Source organism: Salvelinus alpinus, chromosome 8 (genome assembly GCF_045679555.1).
Source record: "Salvelinus alpinus chromosome 8, SLU_Salpinus.1, whole genome shotgun sequence".
Classification (NCBI taxonomy): Eukaryota; Metazoa; Chordata; class Actinopteri; order Salmoniformes; family Salmonidae; genus Salvelinus; species Salvelinus alpinus.
This window is the reverse complement of record NC_092093.1, coordinates 77834643-77856450: the sequence shown is the minus strand read 5'-3', so window position 1 is coordinate 77856450 and position 21808 is coordinate 77834643. Positions and strand designations below refer to the sequence as shown.

Here is a 21808-nt window from a genome sequence, read left to right as displayed (position 1 = left end):
TTCAGTGGCAGGGACTGGGAGACTAGTCAGGATCGAGGGAAAGATGAACGGAGCAAAGTACAGAGAGATCCTTGATGAAAACCTGCTTCAGAGCACTCAGGACCTCAGACTGGGATGAAGGTTCATCTTCCAACAGGACAACGACCCTAACCACACAGCCAAGACAACCACACAGCAGGAGTGGCTTCGGGACGAGTCTCTGAAAGTCCTCGAGTAGGCCTGCCAGAGCCGATCGAACATCTCTGGAGAGAGCTGAAAATAGCTGTGCAGCGACGCTCCCCATCCAACCTGACAGAGCTTGAGAGGATCTGTAGAGAAGGTGAGAAACTCCCGCTGCGAAAGTTGCTTCAATAAAGTACAGAGTAAAGAGTCTGAATACTTATGTAAATGAGATCTCAGAAATGCAGTGCAACTACGTAACATTTCATGCCTCCTTATGTTACAGGGTGATAACAGTTTCCAGGGGCACACAAATCACCCAAAATATATGTATTTAGTGCTGTTCCAGATCAAATACAATCTTGGTAGACCGAGTCGTCGTCTGTTCTTTCAACCCATCGAAATGTTAAACCAAGTATTTTCATTATATAGACACAACCTAAGTGTTTTAATCAAATCAACTATATGTAGGCTACTGAGCTTGTCTGATGCTTTAAGCACACTCTGATTAAATAATTCAGACACAAATGACTCAAGAGGGAGCCAGTGATCATGACAGCCTAAACAGAAGAGAGAAAAAAAACTCTTCCTAAACAACAACCTAAAACGCTGCTGGCCTTTGCAGATTCTGCCATTATGTTCCCAAAGTTACCGTTAATAGGCTACACCAGGGGTCGGCAACCTTTTCCATTAGGAGTGCCTATTTTTCTTACCATTTCTTATATTTAACCAGGAAAGTTAGTTAAAACAAATTCTGATTTACAATGACGGACTAACCTGGCCAAACCCTAATCCGGACAACACTGGGCCAATTGTGCGCTGCCCTATGGGACTCCCAATTACGGCCGGTTGTGATACAGCCTGGAATCGAAGCAGGGTCTGTAGTGACGCCTCTAGCACTGAGATGAAACCACTGCACCACTCGGGAGCCCAAACCTCTAACAATCTGTGTGACAGTCATGACTTTCATATGCACATTTCGTGGAACAGTTTCATTTCTTTTATAAAGTCGTATCTTAAAATCCTTGTCATGTGACTAATAAAAGTGATATCTTAATGAAAATTATACAAACCTAAAAGTAACTTCTTAACCTTGCCAACTATATAAAAAGAGCCCACGTAAAGCCAACAAATAAACACATTTCAGCCTGCAGATACAAAAGATCCTGATAAAAATAGATCACATTGGCTATGCATGGCCTATCTGCAAGGAACTTGAAACATTGTATCAACTAGGTCCAGCCCAAAGCATGCACTAACAAACTTGCAGCATTGTATAAAATATTCTGGACCCTCAGCACCAGTGAGCTCCAGACAGACACAGCTGTAGGCTATTTGGGCAAGGGGTAATCAGGTAGGCAGGCCTATTTTATGACGATTCCACCGCATCAGAGCATTACATTTCTTCCTGTTTCTTTCATGCCGATTGGTTATTGAAAGGGGGAGCTGGATAGATTCAAAGGCTACACAAAGGTACATAAAGGCTACACAAAGGCTACACAAAGGCTACACAAAGGAACTAATGTAATTTTCAATGGATGTAAAAACAGACTGTTCACTTGCTGTTTGAGGTGAAGATTTTTTGTATTTGAGAAGCTCCACAGCTCATTAATAGTGGTGGTGAGTTAAGACAATCAGATATACAAATCAGACCGACCAATTGGGCACATTTATAAGCCTATATTTGCTCGCAGGCCAGGTAGCCTAGGCCTACTACGTATAATCAGGTGAGTGTCCTTACTCAATATTGACAGGAGCGCTCCAAACAAAATTAATAAATTGACAACTCGTAAATGGAATAACACAAAATGTGTTTCTCACAAGTGTAGCCTAGGATATGCACTCTGCAAACAACATGTCCACTCCTACAATGAGAACTGTAAAATACCAATAATAATAATAATAAATTGAATGTATTAACAGAAATTATGGGAATTAACAGTAATTGTACTACTGGTGATAATGGTGTGCCATCCCCACAGCCTTCGCAATGGATTAGTCCACTGAAACAGGCGTCAATCAAGACACGTGCCGTAAAATTTATACTTTTTTGGGGCAGCTGCTCGACCCTAAACAAATATTGTCGACCAAAAGCCAATCGACTTAATGGGGTCAGCCCTAATGCACTTCCAAAATGTAATGCTTCTAACTGAAAAAGTCCCCCCTTACCTTGATACTGTCATTAACATGGTTCTTAAATTATGAATTATATTTGTTGGAATGTGAATTTGGTGTCAAGCTGTTTAATTACGCTGTGATATTTTCACAAACACACACACCATCTGATCCAGGAAGGAATTTTCGGAATGACAGTCAAGTGACAAACAGCTGTTGTGATGGAGCTTGTGATGAAAGGAAAGGTGTTTGCGAGGAATGTCCAGAATATTTTGGTGTGGGGAATCTCATTCGTTACGACGGTGAAGATTGGTTGTGTCTGGATACACGGATCTAAGATTCCTAACGAATTGATGTTGGACATCTGTTGTTGTCCTCTTGATTTACAGCAGGGTCGTTAGATTGAAGAGAAGCATCAAGGTAATGAATTAGTTCATGTTTTCATATGTTTTTGTGCACAGTCCACGGTGCAAAATTGTGTATATAGACTGTTTGCGCAACACCCAACGCTATTCTTATAAATTATTCTGGATATATTGACAAACTACATAACTTAGTGGGCTTCTCACAATAAGATCTGTTATTGAAATAACATTAAATATATTTTGGTTTCCATGTTACACCTGCAATTGTAAAACAATACAAGGGGCTTGACGTAGCCTACTTGAACTTGGAGCTCAGACCTTCATGTAGTCTATTGGAATAGGCCTGTATCTGGAAAATCTAATATTTCCTCAATTTGGTGTATGAAAAGTCTTTGTAATTATGTAGCCAAATTATAAAGTTACCTTGCGGCCTTATAACTATCCGCAATTTCAGTTTTTATCCATTTTGTGAGATGTGGCCACCTTAGTTTGTTTCCCGCCTCTTCAGTTGAAGGGTCTTGCGCCACGCTTGCGGTAAAACCATTTGCGGCTATTATGAGGACGACAACATTAATGCTGGCTTCACATTGGCTTTCCATACAAATCCTTCCATTACAAAAGGAACCTGGTTTTTGGTGTGCTTCTCATTACAAAACCAGCGATGGCGAGATTCAAAAATGGTGATATTAATTCTACAGCTATTTATGGATGTATTAAGCGTGCATGCATTTTTTTTTTTTTTCACCTTTATTTAACCAGGTAGGCCAGTTGAGAACAAGTTCTTATTTACAACTGCGACCTGGCCAAGAAAGCAAAGCAGTGCGACAAAAGAGTTACACATGGAATAAACAAACGCACAGTCAATAACACAATAGAAAAATCTATATACAGTGTGTGCAAATGTAGAAGAGTAGGGAGGTAAGGCAATAAATAGGCCATAATGGCGAAGTAATTACAATTTAGCATTAACACTGGAGTGATAGATGTGCAGATGATGATGTGCAAGTAGAGATACTGGGGTGCAAAAGAGCAAGAGGACAAGTAACAATATGGGGATGAAGTAGTTGGGTGTGCTATTTACAGATGGGCTGTATACAGGCACAGTGGTAAGCTGCTCTGACAGCTGACGCTTAAAGTTAGTGAGGGGGAGATAAGTCTCCAGCTTCAGTGATTTTTGCAATTAGTTCCAGTCATTGGCAGCAGAGAACTGGAAGGAAAGGCAGCCAAAGGAAGTGTTGGCTTTGGGGATGACCAGTGAAATATACCTGCTGGAGCAAGTGCTACGGGTGGGTGCTGCTATGGTGACCAGTGAGCTGAGATAAGGCGGAGCTTTACCCAGCAAAGACTTATAGATGACCTGGAGACAGTGGGTTTGGCGACGAATATATAGTGAGGGCCAGCCAACGAGAGCATACAGGTCACGGTGGTGGGTAGTATATGGGGCTTTGGTGACAAAACAGATGGCACTGTGATAGACTGCATCCAATTTTCTGAGTAGAGGGTTGAAGGCTATTTTGTAAATGACATCGCCAAAGTCAAAGATCGGTAGGATAGTCAGTTTTACGAGGGTATGTTTAGCAGCATGAGTGAAGGAAGCTTTGTTGCGAAATAGGAAGCCGATTCTATATTTAATTTTGGATTGGAGATGCTTCATGTGAGTCTGGAAGGAGAGTTCACAGTCTAACCAGACACCTAGGTATTTGTAATTGTCCACATATTCTAAGTCCAAACCGTTCAGAGTAGTGATGCTAGTTGGGCGGCAGGGTGCAGGCAGCAATCGTTTGAAGAGCATGCACTTAGTTTTACTAGCATTTAAAAGCAGTTGGAGGCTACGGAAGGAGTGTTGTATGGCATTGAAGCTTGTTTGGACGTTTGTTAGCACAGTGTCCAAAGAAGGTCCTGATGTATACAGAACTGTGTCGTCTGCGTAGAGGTGGATCAGAGAATCACAAGCAGCAAGAGAGACATCATTGATATATACAGAGAAAAGAGCCGGCCCAAGAATTGAACCCTGTGGCACCCCCATAGAGACTGCCAGAGGTCAAGACAAACAAGCCCTCCGATTTGACACACTGAACTCTGTCGGAGAAGTAGTTGGTGTACCAGGCGAGGCAGTCATTTGAGAAGCCAAGGCTATTGAGTCTGCCGATAAGAATGCTGTGATTGACAGAGTCGAAAGCCTTGGCCAAGTTGATGAAGACGGCTGAACAGTACTGTCTTTTATTGATGGCGGTTATGATATCGTTTAGGACCTTGAGCGTGGCTGAGGAGCACCCATGACCAGCTCAGAAACCAGATTACATAGTGGAGAAGGTACGGTGGGATTATAAATGGTCGGTGATCTGTTTAACTTGGCTTACGAAGATTTTAGAAAAGGCAAGGCAGGATGGATATAGGTCTGTAGCAGTTTGGGTCTAGAGTGTCTCCCCCTTTGAAGAGGGGGATGACCGCGACCGCTTTCCAATCTTTGGGGATCTCAGACGATACGAAAGAGATGTTGAACAGGCAAGTAATGGGGGTTGCAAAAATGTTGGCGGATCATTTTAGAAAGAGGGTCCAGATTGTCTTGCCCAGCTGATTTGTACGGGTCCAGATTTTGCAGCTCTTTCAGAACATCAGCTGTCTGGATTTGGGTGAAGGAGAAGCGGGGGGGGCAAGTTGCTGCAGGGGGTGCTGAGATGTTGGCCGGGGTAGGAGTAGCCAGGTGGAAAGCATGGCCAGCCGTAGAAAAATGCTTATTGAAATTCTCGATTATCTTGGATTCATCGGTGGTGACAGTGTTTCCTAGCCTCAGTGCAGTGGGCAGCTGGGAGGAGGTGCTTTTATTCTCTATGGACATTAGTGTCTTTTTGGAATTAGTGCCACAGGATGCAAATTTCTTTTGAAAAAGCCTTAACTTTCCTAACTGACTGTATTTGGTTCCTAACTTCCCCGAAAAGTTGCATATCGCGGGGGCTATTCGATGCTAATGCAGTACGCCACAGGAAGTTTTTGTGCTGGTCAAGGGCAGTCAAGTCTGGGGTGAACCACAGGCTATATCAGTTCTTAGTTCTACATTTTCTGAATGGGGCATGCTTATTTAAGATGGTGAGGAAATTTCTTTTTAAAGAGCAACCAGGCATCCTCTACTGACGGGATGAGGTCAATATCCTTCCAGGATACCCGGGCCAGGTCGATTAGAAAGGCCCGCTCGCTGAAGTGTTTTAGGGAGCGTTTGACAGTTGCCAATATCTGTATGAACCCTGCTTAAAGGCTATATAGTCCTAGGTCTATGTTGTTGTATATGTGGAGTTGTTGTATATGTGGAGTTATGGGCCAATTGGTATATATTCCTTTTAGTTCACATGTGGAACTGAATAAAAATCATATTTATTTTAGTTTCAAACCATTTTTAAATGTGGATCCAATGTCACACATTGGACCCATTATTTATAGAAAGACCCACATACAGGACAAGGTCTTGGTCCAGTCTCTGGAGTGTAGCTGTTCCCACCCAGAGACAGACTGTCTGAACCTCTTCAATGTGCTAAATACGTCAATCACTAGGGGTTCATCACAATAGTCTCTCCTTACTCCTGAAGTGTGCACTTGTACACACCCCCACACATTTCAAATCATTGAAGTGGTATAGGCATGTGCTAGAGGGCGTTTACACCATATCTCTTAAAGCAATCATTTCAAATCCATGCAGTGAAGTAAACAATTGCACACTCCTGGGGAAAGGAGAGATAGGGACTTGGCCCAGCCCACCATGACATACCATGACATGACAACACAGAGAGGTGGTAAGCGGGTACTGTACTTACTGCGTCTGATGTCTTGCTGGGGTTCGAATGTGAATTGGAGCTGCTATGATGTGTGCTGTGGTTGTGTGAATTTTCCTGTGGAGAATAACTCGTCCCTAGAAAAGAACAAAAAGGTAGATGGTTTTTAATTCAACCAATAGGCAACATTGTTATTATACTATCATATTGCTAGATATGGAACAATAACGACAGTCCTTTGTCATTTGTCCAATTCTGTGTAATTGAAAATCCAATCAAGATAAATGGTAGCCTAACTAACCTAGTAGCCTAACTTATGGGACTTACAATAACGGCCGGTTGTGATACAGCCTGGAACTGAACCAGGGTCTGCAGTGACACCTCTAGCGTTGAGATGCAGTGCCTTAGACCACTCCGTACCTCGGGAGCCCTGATACGGGCATCCAACTACCATCAGACAGACAAGCTACTGGTAGCGAGCTACTGGTAGCTCGCGATCTACCCGTTTAAGACCCCAGTCAAAAGTATGGACACCTACTCAATCATGAGTTTTTCTTTATTTTACTTTTTTCTACATTGTAGAATAATAGTGAAGGCATCAAAACAATGAAATAACACATATGGAATCATGTAGTAACCAAAAAAAGTGTTGAACAAATCAAAATATTTTTTATATTTGAGATTCTTCAAAGTAGCCACACTTTGCCTTTGACAGCTTTGCACACTCTTGGCATTCTCTCAACCAGCTTCATGAGGTAGTCACCTGGAATGTATTTCAATTAACAGGTGTGCCTTGTTACAAGTTTATTTGTGGAATTTATTTCCTTCTTAACGCATTTGAGCCAATCAGTTGTGTTGTGACAAGGTAGGGATGGTATACAGAAGATAGCCCTATTTGGTAAAAAACTAAGTCCATATTATGGCAAGAACAGCTCAAATAAACAAAGATAAAGACAGTCCATCATTACTGTAAGACATAAAAGTCAGTCAATCAGGACAATTTCAAGAACTTTTAAAGTTCCTTCAAGTGCAGTCGCAAAAACCATCAAGCGCTATGATGGAACTGGATCTCATGAGGACCGCCACAGGAAAGGAAGATCCAGAATTACCTCTACTGCAGAGGAGAAGTTCATTAGAGTTACCAGCCTCTGCTTCACAGAGTTCAAGTAGCAGACACATCAACTGTTCAGAGGAGACTACGTGAATCAGGCATTCATGGTCGAATTGCTGCAACCACTACTAAAGGACACCAATAATAAGAAGAGACTTGCTTGGGCCAAGAAACACGAGCAATGGACATTAGACCGGTGGAAATATGTCCTCTGATCTTATGAGACCAAATGTGAGATTTTTGGTTCCACCTGCCGTGTCTTTGTGAGACACAGAGTAGGTGAATGGATGATCTCTGCATGTGTGGTTCCCACTGTGAAGCATGGAGGTGGTGGTGCTTTGCTGGTGACACTGTCTGTGATTAATTTAGAATTCAAGGCACACTTAACCAGCATGGCTACCACAGCATTCTATAGCGATACACCATCCCATCTGGGTTGCGCCTAGTGGGACTATAATTTATTTTTCAACAGGACAATGACCCAACACACCTCTAGGCTGTGTAAGGGCTATTTGACCAAGAAGGAGAGTGATGGAATGCTGCATCAGATGACCTGGCCTCCACAATCAACCAACCTCAACCCAATTGAGATGATTTGGCATGATTTGGACTGCAGAGTGAAGGACAAGCAGCCAACAAGTGCACAGCATATGTGGGAACTCCTCCAAGACTGTTGGAAAAGCATTCCAGGTGAAGCTGGTTGAGAGAATGCCAAGAGTGTGCAAAGCCGTCATCAAGAAGAATCTAAAATATATTTGGATTTGTTTAACACTTTTTTGGTTACTACATGATTCCATGTGTGTCATTTCATAATTTTGATGTCTCTACTATTATTATACAATGTAGAAAAAAGTGGGTGTGTCCCAACTTTTTACTGGACTGTATACCCTCATGTTATATTAGGGAAATTGTGTTTCCAGAGCTAGGGCTGACAGGGAAGACCAGAATCAACAATCTCTACATATTCAAAACAGTTGCTTTGTGAGAAGGTGTTAAAGTTCACAGTTAGACATTGTTATGTAAACGCTGGCTGAAAAGTACCAGTGGCCTGGCTTTGGTGCCAAGAGAGAGTAGATCCGCCTGATCCTTTTCCCAGTGAGACACAGGTGCCTGCCCGCGTAGATGGAAAAAGTAAAGTCTGTGCCTTTTTAGTAAAACACTGGGGCAAATCCTGTATGGAAATGCATCATTAGAGGCAGAAATAGCGCCATCAAAAGCAGAACTGTTTGGGTCGAGGAAACCCGGGACAGCACAGCCCAGTTTCACAACTGGTGCAAGCTCGATTAGAATTCGGGCTGGTGACGCCGTTACTACGCAACCACCAAGCTGATCACTGCTGGATGCTGTAAACGACTGGCTAGCTTGTCTGGGATTGTTTCTGTTAGTTAGCACATGGACAAACAGTACTGCAGTAGTCAGACATGACACAAATTAACACCATACCTGGATCCGTCATCCATTTTTGCACTACACAATAAACTTATGATAACAGTCATCCCTCAAATGATAACAAATCAGAGTTGAAACAAGCTAGCGAGCTAACGTGAGCTAGTAGGAATTTTAGCTGGCCAGGTCGTATTGAAAGCTAGCTAGCTACATCATATCAAACCTGTCATCTGGTTTGCTTGGTTAGCTAGCAGCGAATAGCCAATGCCATGACAAGCAAGATTAAGCTACATAGCTAGCCTGTTACGCCAACAACGACGCTAACCATTTAGCTAACGTCAGCAAGCTAGTACATGGCTCCAAGTCTGGCTGGCACTGGCAGGAGTATGGGATAATGTTAGTTACTGCATGGTGAGGGTGAATTCAATTCCTCAACATCTTGCTAGCTAGCAAACATTAGCAAAGCCAGCTGCAGTCACATATAGGCTCAAGCAAGATGACCTAATTTCTGATTTCTGGAGGCAGTGGAAACAATCGGAGCTAGCCCACCAAGGCCAGCCCAACCTGAGTAGACTTCAAAGTGACAATGGAACCGTGGCTATAGTGTACTGCTTTTGACCACCAGGGCCCATATGACAGGGCATCCCTGAACGAAACAGGTGGGGGAAGTAGAGGTGTCAAACACTCATATCTATGGGAACCAAAATGCCAGCCATTGCCATGAATAACTACTAGCTGTGACAGCTCTGTGCAGCCAGCAGTATCTGCAGCAGACATTTAATAATAAATATGGTTGGGTATGGAGGTATGCTTTATCTAAAGATGTTTCAACAGCCAACAAATTAAATCAATTAAGACATTATCACATAAATGACTCACACTTATTTTCTTGCAAGCGTAAATGTTATGATAATCAAACTTTTATAGAAATAATGCAGATCTCTAGGTTAGAAGACTGACAAACGGGCAGGAGAAGTTGGTGCCACTGTGCATAAAAGGTCCTAAAGCCTCGTGACTGACGTGAAAACCAGAACATTGAGGCTTAGTTTGTGGTCACTGTGCATGAAAGACTATGGGGTAATAAGTAGCTGTCAACGTCTAGTCGACCAACTTTGGCAACTTTCAAAACAGGCATTTTTCCTTCCTTCAAGTAATCATTGATCTTACATTACTAGATAGATTTTAGAAAGCTCGCCATTGCATTGCTTTCAACAATTTACATTTACATTTAAGTCATTTAGCAGACGCTCTTATCCAGAGCGACTTACAAGTTGGTGCATTCACCTTATGATATCCAGTGGAACAACCACTTTACAATAGTGCATCTAACTCTTTTAAGGGGGGGGGAGGGGGGGGGTTAGAAGGATTACTTTATCCTATCCTAGGTATTCCTTAAAGAGGTGGTGTTTCAGGTGTTTCCGGAAGGTGGTGATTGACTCCGCTGACCTGGCGTCGTGGGGGAGTTTGTTCCACCATTGGGGTGCCAGAGCAGCGAACAGTTTTGACTGGGCTGAGCGGGAGCTGTACTTCCTCAGAGGTAGGGAGGCGAGCAGGCCAGAGGTGGATGTGGATGAGGATGGAGGTGGATGAACAATCACGGCATGTCAGAGTGACTTCTTCAAGGATTTCTGCATTTTAAAAGTATCAGAACAGTATCAGAACAGAGCCCTGGTCCTTAACTCTGAGCCTCGTCCCATGCAGTAGGCCTAGTTGCTGTGGCCATCTCTTATTTTGTTCCTCATATGGTATGTTGAAGAATGATCGAAGAGTTGGCTACAACATATAGGGCCTATAGTATGGGATGAATGTTAGTTAGCGCCTACCAACAGTGAAAGACTGCTGGAAAAGGGGGTTAACCTTTTGTCAATAGGGGGAGCTGTTAGCATTATTTTTTTTTTTACATTTCCAAATTAAACTGCCTCGTACTCAATTCTTGATCGTACAATATGCATATTATTGTTATTATTGGATAGAAAACAGTCTATAGTTTCTATAGGAGTTGAAATTTTGTCTCTGAGTGGTACAGAACAATTTCTACAGCACTTTTCATGACAGGGTTCAGATTTCAGAAATTTTTACCTCTGATCTGGGGTCTGTTTATAAGGCCACAGTGAATGCTATGAAGAAACCGACACTACCTACGTCTTCCTCTGGGTGTCTGTACGTCATCACGTTTTCAATGAAGTCTATGGGACGTTCACAGCCATTATAAATGACAAAAATGTACAGAGACCCCTCTTTCTCAACGTGCGCCTCAAGCGTGAAGGCCATCGGACCTGCCTCGTTCCAAATCGTTTTCTAACCAGCAGTATTTCTCCGGTCATGTTTTCAGTCGTTATAGTTGTTAAAAACATCATAATGTAGTGAATTTTAACCGTTTTATATCAATTTATATCCGTTTAGTGCGATTTTGAGGAATTTCTTTGTCGTGCACTCTGAAAGTTTGGACACGCTTTAGGGTGTCGGTTGTTGGTGATGGACATTTCGAAGGACAGAGGACATCTATCGACCAAAAGACGTTTATAACATAGAAAGGATACATTGCCCAAGAATATGATGGAAGATCAGCTCAAAGTAAGCAATATTTAATATGATAAACCGTGTTTCTGTCGAAATATTTTAAACGCATACATCGCCATTTTGTTTGGTATAGCTTCACTTGGCCAACCCTGTATTGAAAAGTAAGGATAATTTAAAAAATGTAAATCAGCGGTTGCATTAAGAACTAATTTGTCTTTCGATTCCTGTCAACCCTGTATTTTTTAGTCAAGTATATGATTAGCTTTTAATTAAACTAGATCACTCTGATAGATGACGTCAGACATATTGAGGCTTGATTTCCTAGTATTTTCATTGTGTAACCACGGTTTTGTATGGCTAAATATGCACCTTTTCGAACAAACTGTATATGTATGTTGTAAAATGATGTTACAGGAGTGTCATCGGAAGAATTCTGAGAAGGTTAGTGAAAAAATTAATATCTTTTGGCGGTGGTTACGTTATAGCGCTCTTTGGCTGGAATCGATGCTCTGGTAACGTTGGAACATGTAGTATGCTAACTTATCGATTTATTGTGTTTTCGCTGAAAAACGCTTAGAAAATCTGAAATATGGTCTGAAATCACAAGAACTGGGTCTTTCCATTGCTATGCTTTGTCTATTTTTATGAAATGTTTTATGATGAGTAAATTGGTCATACACGTTGCTCTATCTAGTAATTCTAGTGGATTTGTGATGGTCGGTGCAATTGTAAACTGTGATTTCTACCTGAAATATGCACTTTTTTCTAACAAAAACTATCCTATACCATGAATATGTTATCAGACTGTCATCTGATGGTTTTTTTTATAGGTTATTGGCTATCAATATCTTAGTTGAGCCGAATTGGTGATAGCACCTGAAGGAGTAAGAAACTGATGGAGTTAGAATAGTGGTGTATTTTGCTAACGTGTTTAGCTAATAGATTTACATATTTTGTCTTCCCTGTAAAACATTTTAAAAATCTGAAATGGTGGCTTTATTCACAAGATCTGTATCTTTCATCTGGTGTCTTGGACTTGTGATTTAATGATATTTAGATGCTACTATCTACTTCTGAAGCTATGCTATCTATGCTAATCAGTGTGTGGGGGGTGGGGGGTGCTCCCGGATCCGGGTTTCTGAGGCAGTAAAAGTTAAGAAAGTATGTATCATTTAACTAACATGTCAAACCGAAAGCAAATTGATTAATTAAATGTACTGCCATTTCCTAGCACTTAAGATTTAACTCCCCATAAAAAAATTGTTATCGCAATCATAGGCTGAGCTTGTATATCAGAGGCATGTTTTACCTAGATGAAATACAACGTTGAGTTCACTCTGTCATACATTTGATCATATGTAATTAGGCAGGCTTTTTTTTCAGTGTAGTATTTACAGTGTATGCACAGACTTATCATAGGGGAACTCAATTCAGGGCCTGTATTCATAGTGTCTCAGAGTGGGAGTGCTGCAGTTTTGCCTTTTAGACCATAATGACTAAGATTACATGGACAGGAGGGACCTGATCCTAGACCTCTGACACGTTTGTTGAATACGGGCCCAGATGTCCCTTTGGCTGCGTTTACAGGGCAGGGAAATTTTGATAGCTGTCCCACTAATGAGTTTTTTTTTGACCAATAATAAATCAGCTAGTTTCAAATCAGATACATTTCAATGCTGATCTGATTAGTCAAAAGACGAATTAATGAACAAAATATCAGATTTGGGCTGCCTGTGTAAACGCAGCCGTTGCCACTGTTACATATAGCCCATGAGCCACAGATATGTTCAGCTAGATATTAGGGGTGTAAAGGTACACGTATTTGTACCGAACAATTAGGTACAGGGACCTTGGTACGGTCCCACACTATGAAACCCCAACATATTTACAATACAAAAACACTAGGCCTATAGGCCTCTTGAGTAAATCATTCCAGGCTAGTTAAACTATACAAAAATATAAAAAGACAACGTGAAGCGCTGGCCCCATGTTTCGTAAGCTGAAATAAAAGATCCCAATAATGTTCCATGCGCACAAAAAGCTTTTTTCTCAAATGTTGTGCACAAATTTGTTTATATCCCTGTTAGTGAGCATTTCTCCTTTGCCAAAATTATCCATCCACCTGACAGGTGTGGCGTATCAATAAGATGATTAAACAGCATGTTCATTACACAGATGCACATTGTGCTGGGGACAATAAAAGACCACTAAAATGTGCCGTTGCTTCACAACACAATACCACAGTTGAGGGAGCACGCAATTGGCATGCTGACTGCAGGAATACCCACCAGGGCAGTTTCCAGAGAATTAAATGTTCATTTCTCTACCATAAGACACCTTCAACGTCATTTAAAGAATTTGGCAGTACGTCCAACCAGCCTCACAACCACGTGTAACCACACCAGCCCAGGATTTCCACATCCAGCTTCTTCACCTGCGGGATAGTCTGAGACCAGCCACCCGGACAGCTGATGAAACTGAGGAGTATTTCTGTCTGTAATAAAGCCCTTTTGTGGGGAAAAACTTATTCTGATTGCCTAGGCCTGGCTCCCCAGTGGGTGGGCACCCATGGCTGCGCCCCTGCCCAAACATGTGAAATCCAGATTACGGTCCAGATTAGGGTCCAATGAATTGATTTCAATTGACTGATTTCCTTATACGAACTGTAACTCATTAAAATCGTTGAAATTGTTGCGTTTACATTTTTGTTCAGCATAGTTAAAACTATAGCATTTCAAACTGTCCTTTTGTGAGGCACGGCCGGGAACAAGTTCTGTTCTATAGCGAGTGACGGGTACAATAAACCAGGAGGATTCTCCATCATCGTTTAAAATCTCAAATTTCGGAACATTTTGGTTTCAACGGTGATGGACAGAGTATGTCGCCACTTCTCAACGAAAATAGCCTATGCAGCTGCCAACACCTCAAACATGTTGACACACTTACGCCGACATCTACCCAGTACTCCTACCACTGGAGCAAGACTGAAAGGCAAAAAAACAACTTCACCCCTCTGCATTCACGCAGCCGATTCTGACCAGGAAATAACAAGAGCGATAGGTATGTTTCCAGCTGTGGATATGCGCCCGTTCTCGTGGTTGAGAAGAATAGGGGGTTTCAGCACCTCGTGAAAGTGCTCGAGCCACGTTACAAACTTCGTCCTCTCACAACCATTTCAGCAAACAGGTAGTACCCGCTCTATATAAGCAAGCTAAAGCTGAAGTTGTCAATTAATTGGCCAATGCACCCTGCACTGCGCTTACTGCAGATGGACTGCAGAGTGCTACTTAACAGTGACAGCCCATCACATTACCCTGAGTGGGAAATGACAAGTCCCGTGCTACAGACACGGCCCCTTTATGAGAGTCACACAAGTGTGCATATTTGTATCTTCGTAAGAAAACATTATAGCATATGCCTACACAATGTCTGAGCCATGTTTATGTATTGATTTCACACGCATATTGCACTTTATTTTATTGTTGTTGAGTAATCGTGTGTTTTTATTCATTTTTAAGAAAATACAAAGTGTTGTTATTCCTGATTGTGCTCTCATCAGGCATTATATGACTCATGATCATATATGGAATCAGGAATAACAACACTTTGTATTTTCTTAAAAATCTACCAAAGTAGCTGTTGGAAATTTCATTTTCCTGCTGTACCGAAACGTGACCCCAAAATGTACCAAACCATGGGTTTGTTGAAACGTTAGACCCGTACCAGATATTGATGAAGTGATATAATCTATACACTGGTCTTTCACTGTTCGTACATGTCTCATTAGGTTAAGCCATTCTCATTGTGGGTGAAGAAGCCAAACAGCGATCGATTTCCAGTCAGGTTAGGGGGAGAGAGCGGACATTTTGGATAAAATGACCGAAGCCAAGAAATAGGCTAACACAGTACCTGTAAATTAGCCTAAATAATCGGAAGTTGTATAAAAGAATGATGCACAGCTAGAGTTAACCAGATGCAAACCAGAAGAAGTATAACAATGGGAAATGAAGGTTGCACACTATAATGCTGTTATGTCACTGCCAAGTATCCAAAGTTGGTGTGTTTGAATACTATTCGCAAAATAATATTACAATTAAAGACTAGTGGTTAGTTAGGGAAATGTTTACAGAGGCTACCTGAATTAATCAAAATATAAGCAAACAGTTGACAGAACTATTCATCTAATATTGTGTATTTGCAAACTGAAGCGCTAATTCAAGGAGATGCACTTTACTGAGTTGGCGTTAGCCAACTAGCTTTCATGACTTGACTGTCTAGTTTCACCACAGCACTCAGAACATTATCTCGTCTTCCCTATCCTAGATAGTAAGTATCATTCAACTAATGTTTGACAATGCAACAGGTAAATAACTGTGTCATTAAACCGTTTAAGAAATGTGGCTTGCTATCTGCCTACTAGAATCACAACAATGGTTGCCAAATGAACCACACCAAACTATTAAAGATCAATTTATGGCATGTGACCAAACACTACTTCTCAGTCTTACAAGTAAGTCATAACTGTTGCCTTGAGCTTCAGATCCAGAAATGCAACCTAATGAGAGAAAGTAGGTCTACTGTTGTTGTTTTAGCAACAGTGCAGTATTTCTGAATAGGTGTAGGCTATGTCATTCAGTTTAACATTTTAAGGCTGCAGACAAATCAGCAGTAAAATTAGCCAAGGGAGAAATTAAGTCAGACACTGGTGGTTAGCTACTTCAAATAGATGGTTTGTTTTGATCAAGATCGTTTTAGACGTATTTCTCACCTCCATCCCTCTCTCTGGCCCGGTGCGTGTGGACTGCCTTTGCCCTGCCATGCCCCGTGTTATCGATGTGTTTGTTGTCAGGACTGTCAGATCGCCGATACATTTTACATGGAGGAGTGGCATCTGCGGTGTCTCGCATCTTGTCATGGCGATGATCACCACCGGGGTGACTCTTCGACGAGTATTTGAGCGTCTGAAAACACCAAAGACATCAATAACGTTAGATTCTGGAACTGCAATCTGTTCAGAGCAATGCTCGATTAGAACGGCTCGAGCAGAATCTATAAATAATGTGCACAAATATCATTGCCAATAAAAAGTGTGTGTCTTGCAAAATCCATAAAGTCGTGACTTAATCTTGTATTTAAATCAGCTGTGCCTGTAGTACGTCACACGCTATTATAATGGCTCCATGGATGGGCATTGGAAATAGACTAAACCCTGCGCATTTAAGAATAAACTAAATGCTGGGTTAAACGACACATTTTTAAATCAATAGATCCATGGTAGTTTAAGTGCTGTCTGTCTTGACATAACTAGGTATAATTATTCCATTGCACAGAAAAAATCATTTATATGGCTGTACAAATTGGTAACTGAACGTTGTTTACATACTTCTGATTCTTACATCGCGCGAGCTGTGACATATTACGAATAGGCCGGAATTCCAGCTAACGTTAGCTAACAGGCTAACTGAACTCCAATAAAACTCGCTAGTAAATGTGTTCATAAGGCAAAGTTCGATCTGCCGGTCATAATTATGAAAACAAAAAGAGTATTCTTTTTTTGTTCAAATTCAAAGGAAAGTGACTACTTTTCGATTTATTTTCCGCACTGAGGCCTGTAGTGTTCAGGAAGCCTGCACTAGAGTATCCATTTTAATCTTATTTGTTGCTAGCTAACATTAACAAGTACCTGGTAGGGCTGTGAATCCCTTCGGTCGTTGCACCTAAAAAATAAAGAAACAGGTTGTAAAGATGAATGTAAAAAAAACTGTACAATAGTCTGCAACAGCTGAATATCTGCCATAAGTGTCTACTTATTTTGGTTTCAATAAAAATGGCGGATTGTCAAAGCTAAGAAGGAAATTCTGAATAGAAGTAAGGTTAGGAGCTATTTACCCATCGCTGAGTCTCGGTTGTTTCCTTGCATACATTACCATCAATGCCGTGTTATTGTGTGTGGAGTGGATGTGAAAGTTGGACTAAGTTATGTTTTCTTTTTGTTTCAGCAACCCGTTCTCGTCTATTATTTCAATAGTTCTGATTATTTTGAGGAGCTCTTCGGCTTCGCTAATCAGAAGAGGGCTCACGATCCATCTCCCACTCGCAAACACCAACTGCCCCTATCTACCAAAAAGCGAAGCTCAGGCTGCAAACCACCCGCTTCCCTCCCACCACTACATCCGGGAAACTGTGGGGCTAAACTCGGCCGCCATCATCCGGTTGCCGATTAAATAACATCGGCAAAAAAAATATTAGCTACCTGTACTTTGTCACTTTTGGTCACAAATACACTCTTTCAAAGGAGTTGATGTCTAGTAATTCGAGTATCTACTTAAAACAGATTCTCCCTTTTTCGATTGTGGATATCTTGTGACACTTGGTAGATATTTGTGGAAGTGAATTGACAAATATTGTGATCTATTGTACAGTATGTTGTGTACTGTACTTCTTCTTAATATTAAGAATATGCATGCCGGTATTTCTTGGCTAAGAGTTAAGGAAAGACTGACTGCGTCACTTCTTGTTTTTATAAGAAACATTAATGTGTTGTAAATTCCAAATTGTTTGCATAGTCAACTTACACACAGCACTGACACACACACTTACCCCACCAGACATGCTACCAGGGGTCTTTTCACAGTCCCCAGGTCCAGAACAAGGTCATTTACATATTGTTAGCATGGTCAGAATGAAGAGAGAGCATGGACAAAAAAATCTATGTGCATCAGCACTTTGGTGCACAATGCATTTCGACTATGGGTCAGGAGGGCACAGTATGGAGCTCTCTTTGTTGATTAATTTCTAGAACAAGCTGATTGTAGACTCATGCAATGCTTAATGCTTTGTTGGTTAAGACAATCAGCATACATTTAACAGGAGTGAAAACATTTCTACACAATGTTGCATCATTACACTTTAATGATTGAAAAGGTTAATAGAAGAAGCAATTACATACAAATAAATAGGCTAGTTTGTGTTTGTAGAGGGAGTCTGTGGGGGACCAAGTAGTTTATTGAAATCACCCTACAGTTTTGTTTGGGAAAAAAATAACAAAGCAGGTTTTCTTTGGTACTGTTTCTGGTCAGTTGTGGACTCGGTCAGCAACAAATAAGTCTGTAAAAGCACTGTAGCACTTTAGGAAGTGATTGAGCCATCCAGTGAAAGTAAAGAGTTAGAAGCCATTAGTGTACTCGTGTCAATGTGTTTTACTGTAAACCTGTTTCAAAAAAGCAAATCTAAATTTCAAGCCTTTAATTAATAAAGGTAGCTTGTTTTTTATATTCCCCTTTGACTGTTTAAATGGGGCTTTCCCATTCATGTACTCTAATGCTAGCGCTTGAAGGCTACAATTGGCCTAGACCTTTGATTTGAATAATCAAATATCACATAGTGCTCCTCTCCTTCCAAATTAATACAGGATAGTAGGCTAGCAGGGATATTGAAAACGACTTCTGTATTTTATCTTTATTTGACCATTGAAAATTAGGAGTATTTAGGCCTAGGCCTACTTGTAAGTGCCCGAACTGACTAACAATCCACGTGGTCTGTATTAAAAAAAACACCAGGGGGCACCATAGATCAACTTTTCTTATGGTACATCTGAAAATAACACTTGTTGCCTAAGATTGGTGCTTCTCTGCACTGAGATTGAGCCACACCCTACCCTGGCATGTCATAAACACCCCAATAGCATTTTATTGCAGCCAGGGATTTAAAGATGCAGCATATACATTCCATACATGTATGTATAAGCAATACATAAATAGCTTGAAGTAGTAAGGCCAGCCAATCCTGAAAGGCTAAATTCTTCAGGGGGCAGGTATGTGCAAGTCTCACTTATAACCTTTAGCTTGGGCATGTTAAAACAAACCAATAACAGAGATATAGAACAGGAAGAAGCCTAAATCAAGCAAAGCAAAACGACTCATTCTTCTCATATTTCCTAATAAATCTACAGAACATTTCAGAGAGCAAAAAGCCGGATATCATTCCTCTTGTCCATGATGCCTGGTTAGTAGTAGTGGAAAAAGTTACCAATTGTCACACTTGAGTAAAAGTAAAGATATCTTAATAAAAAATGACTCAAGTAAAAGTGAAAGTCACCCAGTAAAATACTACTTGAGTACAAGTTTAAAACGATTTGGTTTTAAATATATGTAAGTATCAAAAGTAAATATAATTGATCAAATATACTTAAGTATCAAAAGTGAAAGTAAAGGTATAAATCATTTCAAAGTCCTTATATTAAGCAAACCAGAAGGTACAATTCAACTTTTTACATTTATTTCAGGATAGCCAGGAGAACACACTCCAACACGCAGACATAATTTACAAATGAAGAATTTGTGTTTAGTGAGTCTGCCAGAACAGAGGTAGTAGGGATGACCAGGGATGCTCTCTTGATAAGTGTGTGAATTTGACAATTTTCCTGTCCTGCTAAGCATTCAAAAAGTACTTTTGGGTGTTAGGAATAATGTACTGTAATAAAAAGTACATTATTTTCTTTAGGAATGTAGTGAAGTAAAATGAAAAGTTGTCAAAAATATAGATAGTAAAGTACAGATACCCCCAAAAACTACTTAAGTGGTACTCTAAAGTATTTTTACTTAATTACTTTACACCACTGCTGGCTAGTAGTGCCAATCGACTGTATACAAATAGTGGGCAGTACTAAGCTTGAGCTTGAATTAGCATGCCCACAATTTGCCTTCATTTTTAGTCAGCTGTTCCCAAACTAGGGGTCACAACACCATGTGGGGTCACCTGATATAAAAAATGGGGTAGTGGGAGAATTTAGAAAATCCAGAAGAAAAAAAATATTACACACACATATATATATATATATATTGTAACGACATATATCTATATATAAATCTAGTTTTTTCTTCTGGATGTTCTATATATATACTGTATACCAAAATATATAGATATATTATATCGTCTTTGTATCTCAAATCTAAAAGATCAAATTCAACCAGAGTTCTCTTAGATCATGGGAAAAGGTCGCACTTGACCGTTGCACTTGAATCATTCCCACAGTGAATGGCTAGGTCCGCTTCGCAATGAAACCATACACTACTGCAGACTGATATTACCGGCCGCATTTGATATGGTGAAAACAATGTGTGGGGAGGCAGAGTCACAGAAACTCATATCAATACCTTTGTCATATAACACTGTTACGAATAAGATATGCTATTGCGAGCAATCAAGCGGAAACTAGTCCTGAACGACTCAAACTCCCCAGTTTAAACCTCTCCAAATGGACTTTAGCTGTGAGGGTCGAGATGCATATGCATTGACTTTGTTTGCTATAGACTACATGTCGGGGATGCTATTCACGAGGACATATTGTTCTGTCCCACGATTCCCGAGCATGAAACGGCATATAGGATGTTCAGTGTGCTGCTAGGCTATACTGACGAAAAACATATTCTATATGGGATCGAATGGTGGCCTTTTCCACAGATGGGGCTCCATCTATCACCGGGCGGAGAGCAGCCCAAAGGGGCTCAAATTGATTAAATATCCTGCCGTCTCCATCTGAGCACTAATGCCGCGTTCAACCCCCTGGGAACACGGAACGGGGAAATCGCCGACTTTCGAGCGTTCAAGAAAACTGATAAACTCGGAAGGAAACGAGCTCCGACTGGAAAACAATTGTTTTGAACGGTCACCCAACTCGGAATTCAACTCGAGAAATCGGGCCTCATTCTAGAGCTCAGACTTTCCAACCTAAAGATCACTGACGTCATGATTTGACCTTGTATTTTTCCGAGTATCCAGATGTCTTGAAAGCACCATAAAACTCATGGTAGGCTACCCTTCGCTAGCTCATACTGTATCTATGTGAAGCTGGATTCAGTGCTCTCGTCTGCATTAAAACCATATATCGATCCAGGTTGGATGTGAAAGCAGAGATGGGGTGCGTACTGTAGACCACGCCCGCTGACTTTGATACTCTCGGACAATGACTTGCATCAGGCAATTAGTGGTGGCGAGATAAGAGACATAATGTCAGACAATTTGCAATTGACTGTTGACACATTAAAAGTATGTGATGGTGAGTTGAGAAGACAGTCAGAAATACTGTTAGAATGTTTTTCAATTGACTGACATAAAAAAAGTAAACGTTGGCTATTAATTAGGCTGCATAATTGTTTTCACATGGGTGGGTTCACGATAATTTTCAGATTTCAAAATGGGGTTGTGGGCACAAAAAGTTTGGGAACCCCTGTTTTAAGCATCATCATAATACTGTTAAACAAACTCTGCTTACACACAGCACAGATTAGAATAAGTAAGTACATTTTTATGATAAAAACGATAATATTTGATATAGGGGTATTAGATAATCTAAATGTATACTTTATAATTTACTTATAAAGCCTTTA

The 21808-nt window shown here is 40.8% G+C and overlaps 1 protein-coding gene across 1 annotated transcript in view; it reads right to left on the bottom strand.

The window, feature by feature from the left end:
* Positions 1-17612, bottom strand: part of LOC139583740 (WW domain-containing adapter protein with coiled-coil-like) — a 44038-nt gene extending 26426 nt beyond the window's left edge. Inside the window, exons 1-4 of the mRNA XM_071415155.1 lie at positions 17310-17612; positions 17104-17137; positions 16189-16381; positions 6446-6540 (exon numbers count right to left, since the gene is read on the bottom strand). Of these exons, the coding sequence (XP_071271256.1) occupies positions 6446-6540; positions 16189-16381; positions 17104-17137; positions 17310-17350 (363 nt within the window). The 5' untranslated portion in view covers positions 17351-17612. The remainder of the gene's footprint in view (positions 1-6445; positions 6541-16188; positions 16382-17103; positions 17138-17309) is intronic.
* Positions 17613-21808: the final 4196 nt, after the last annotated feature.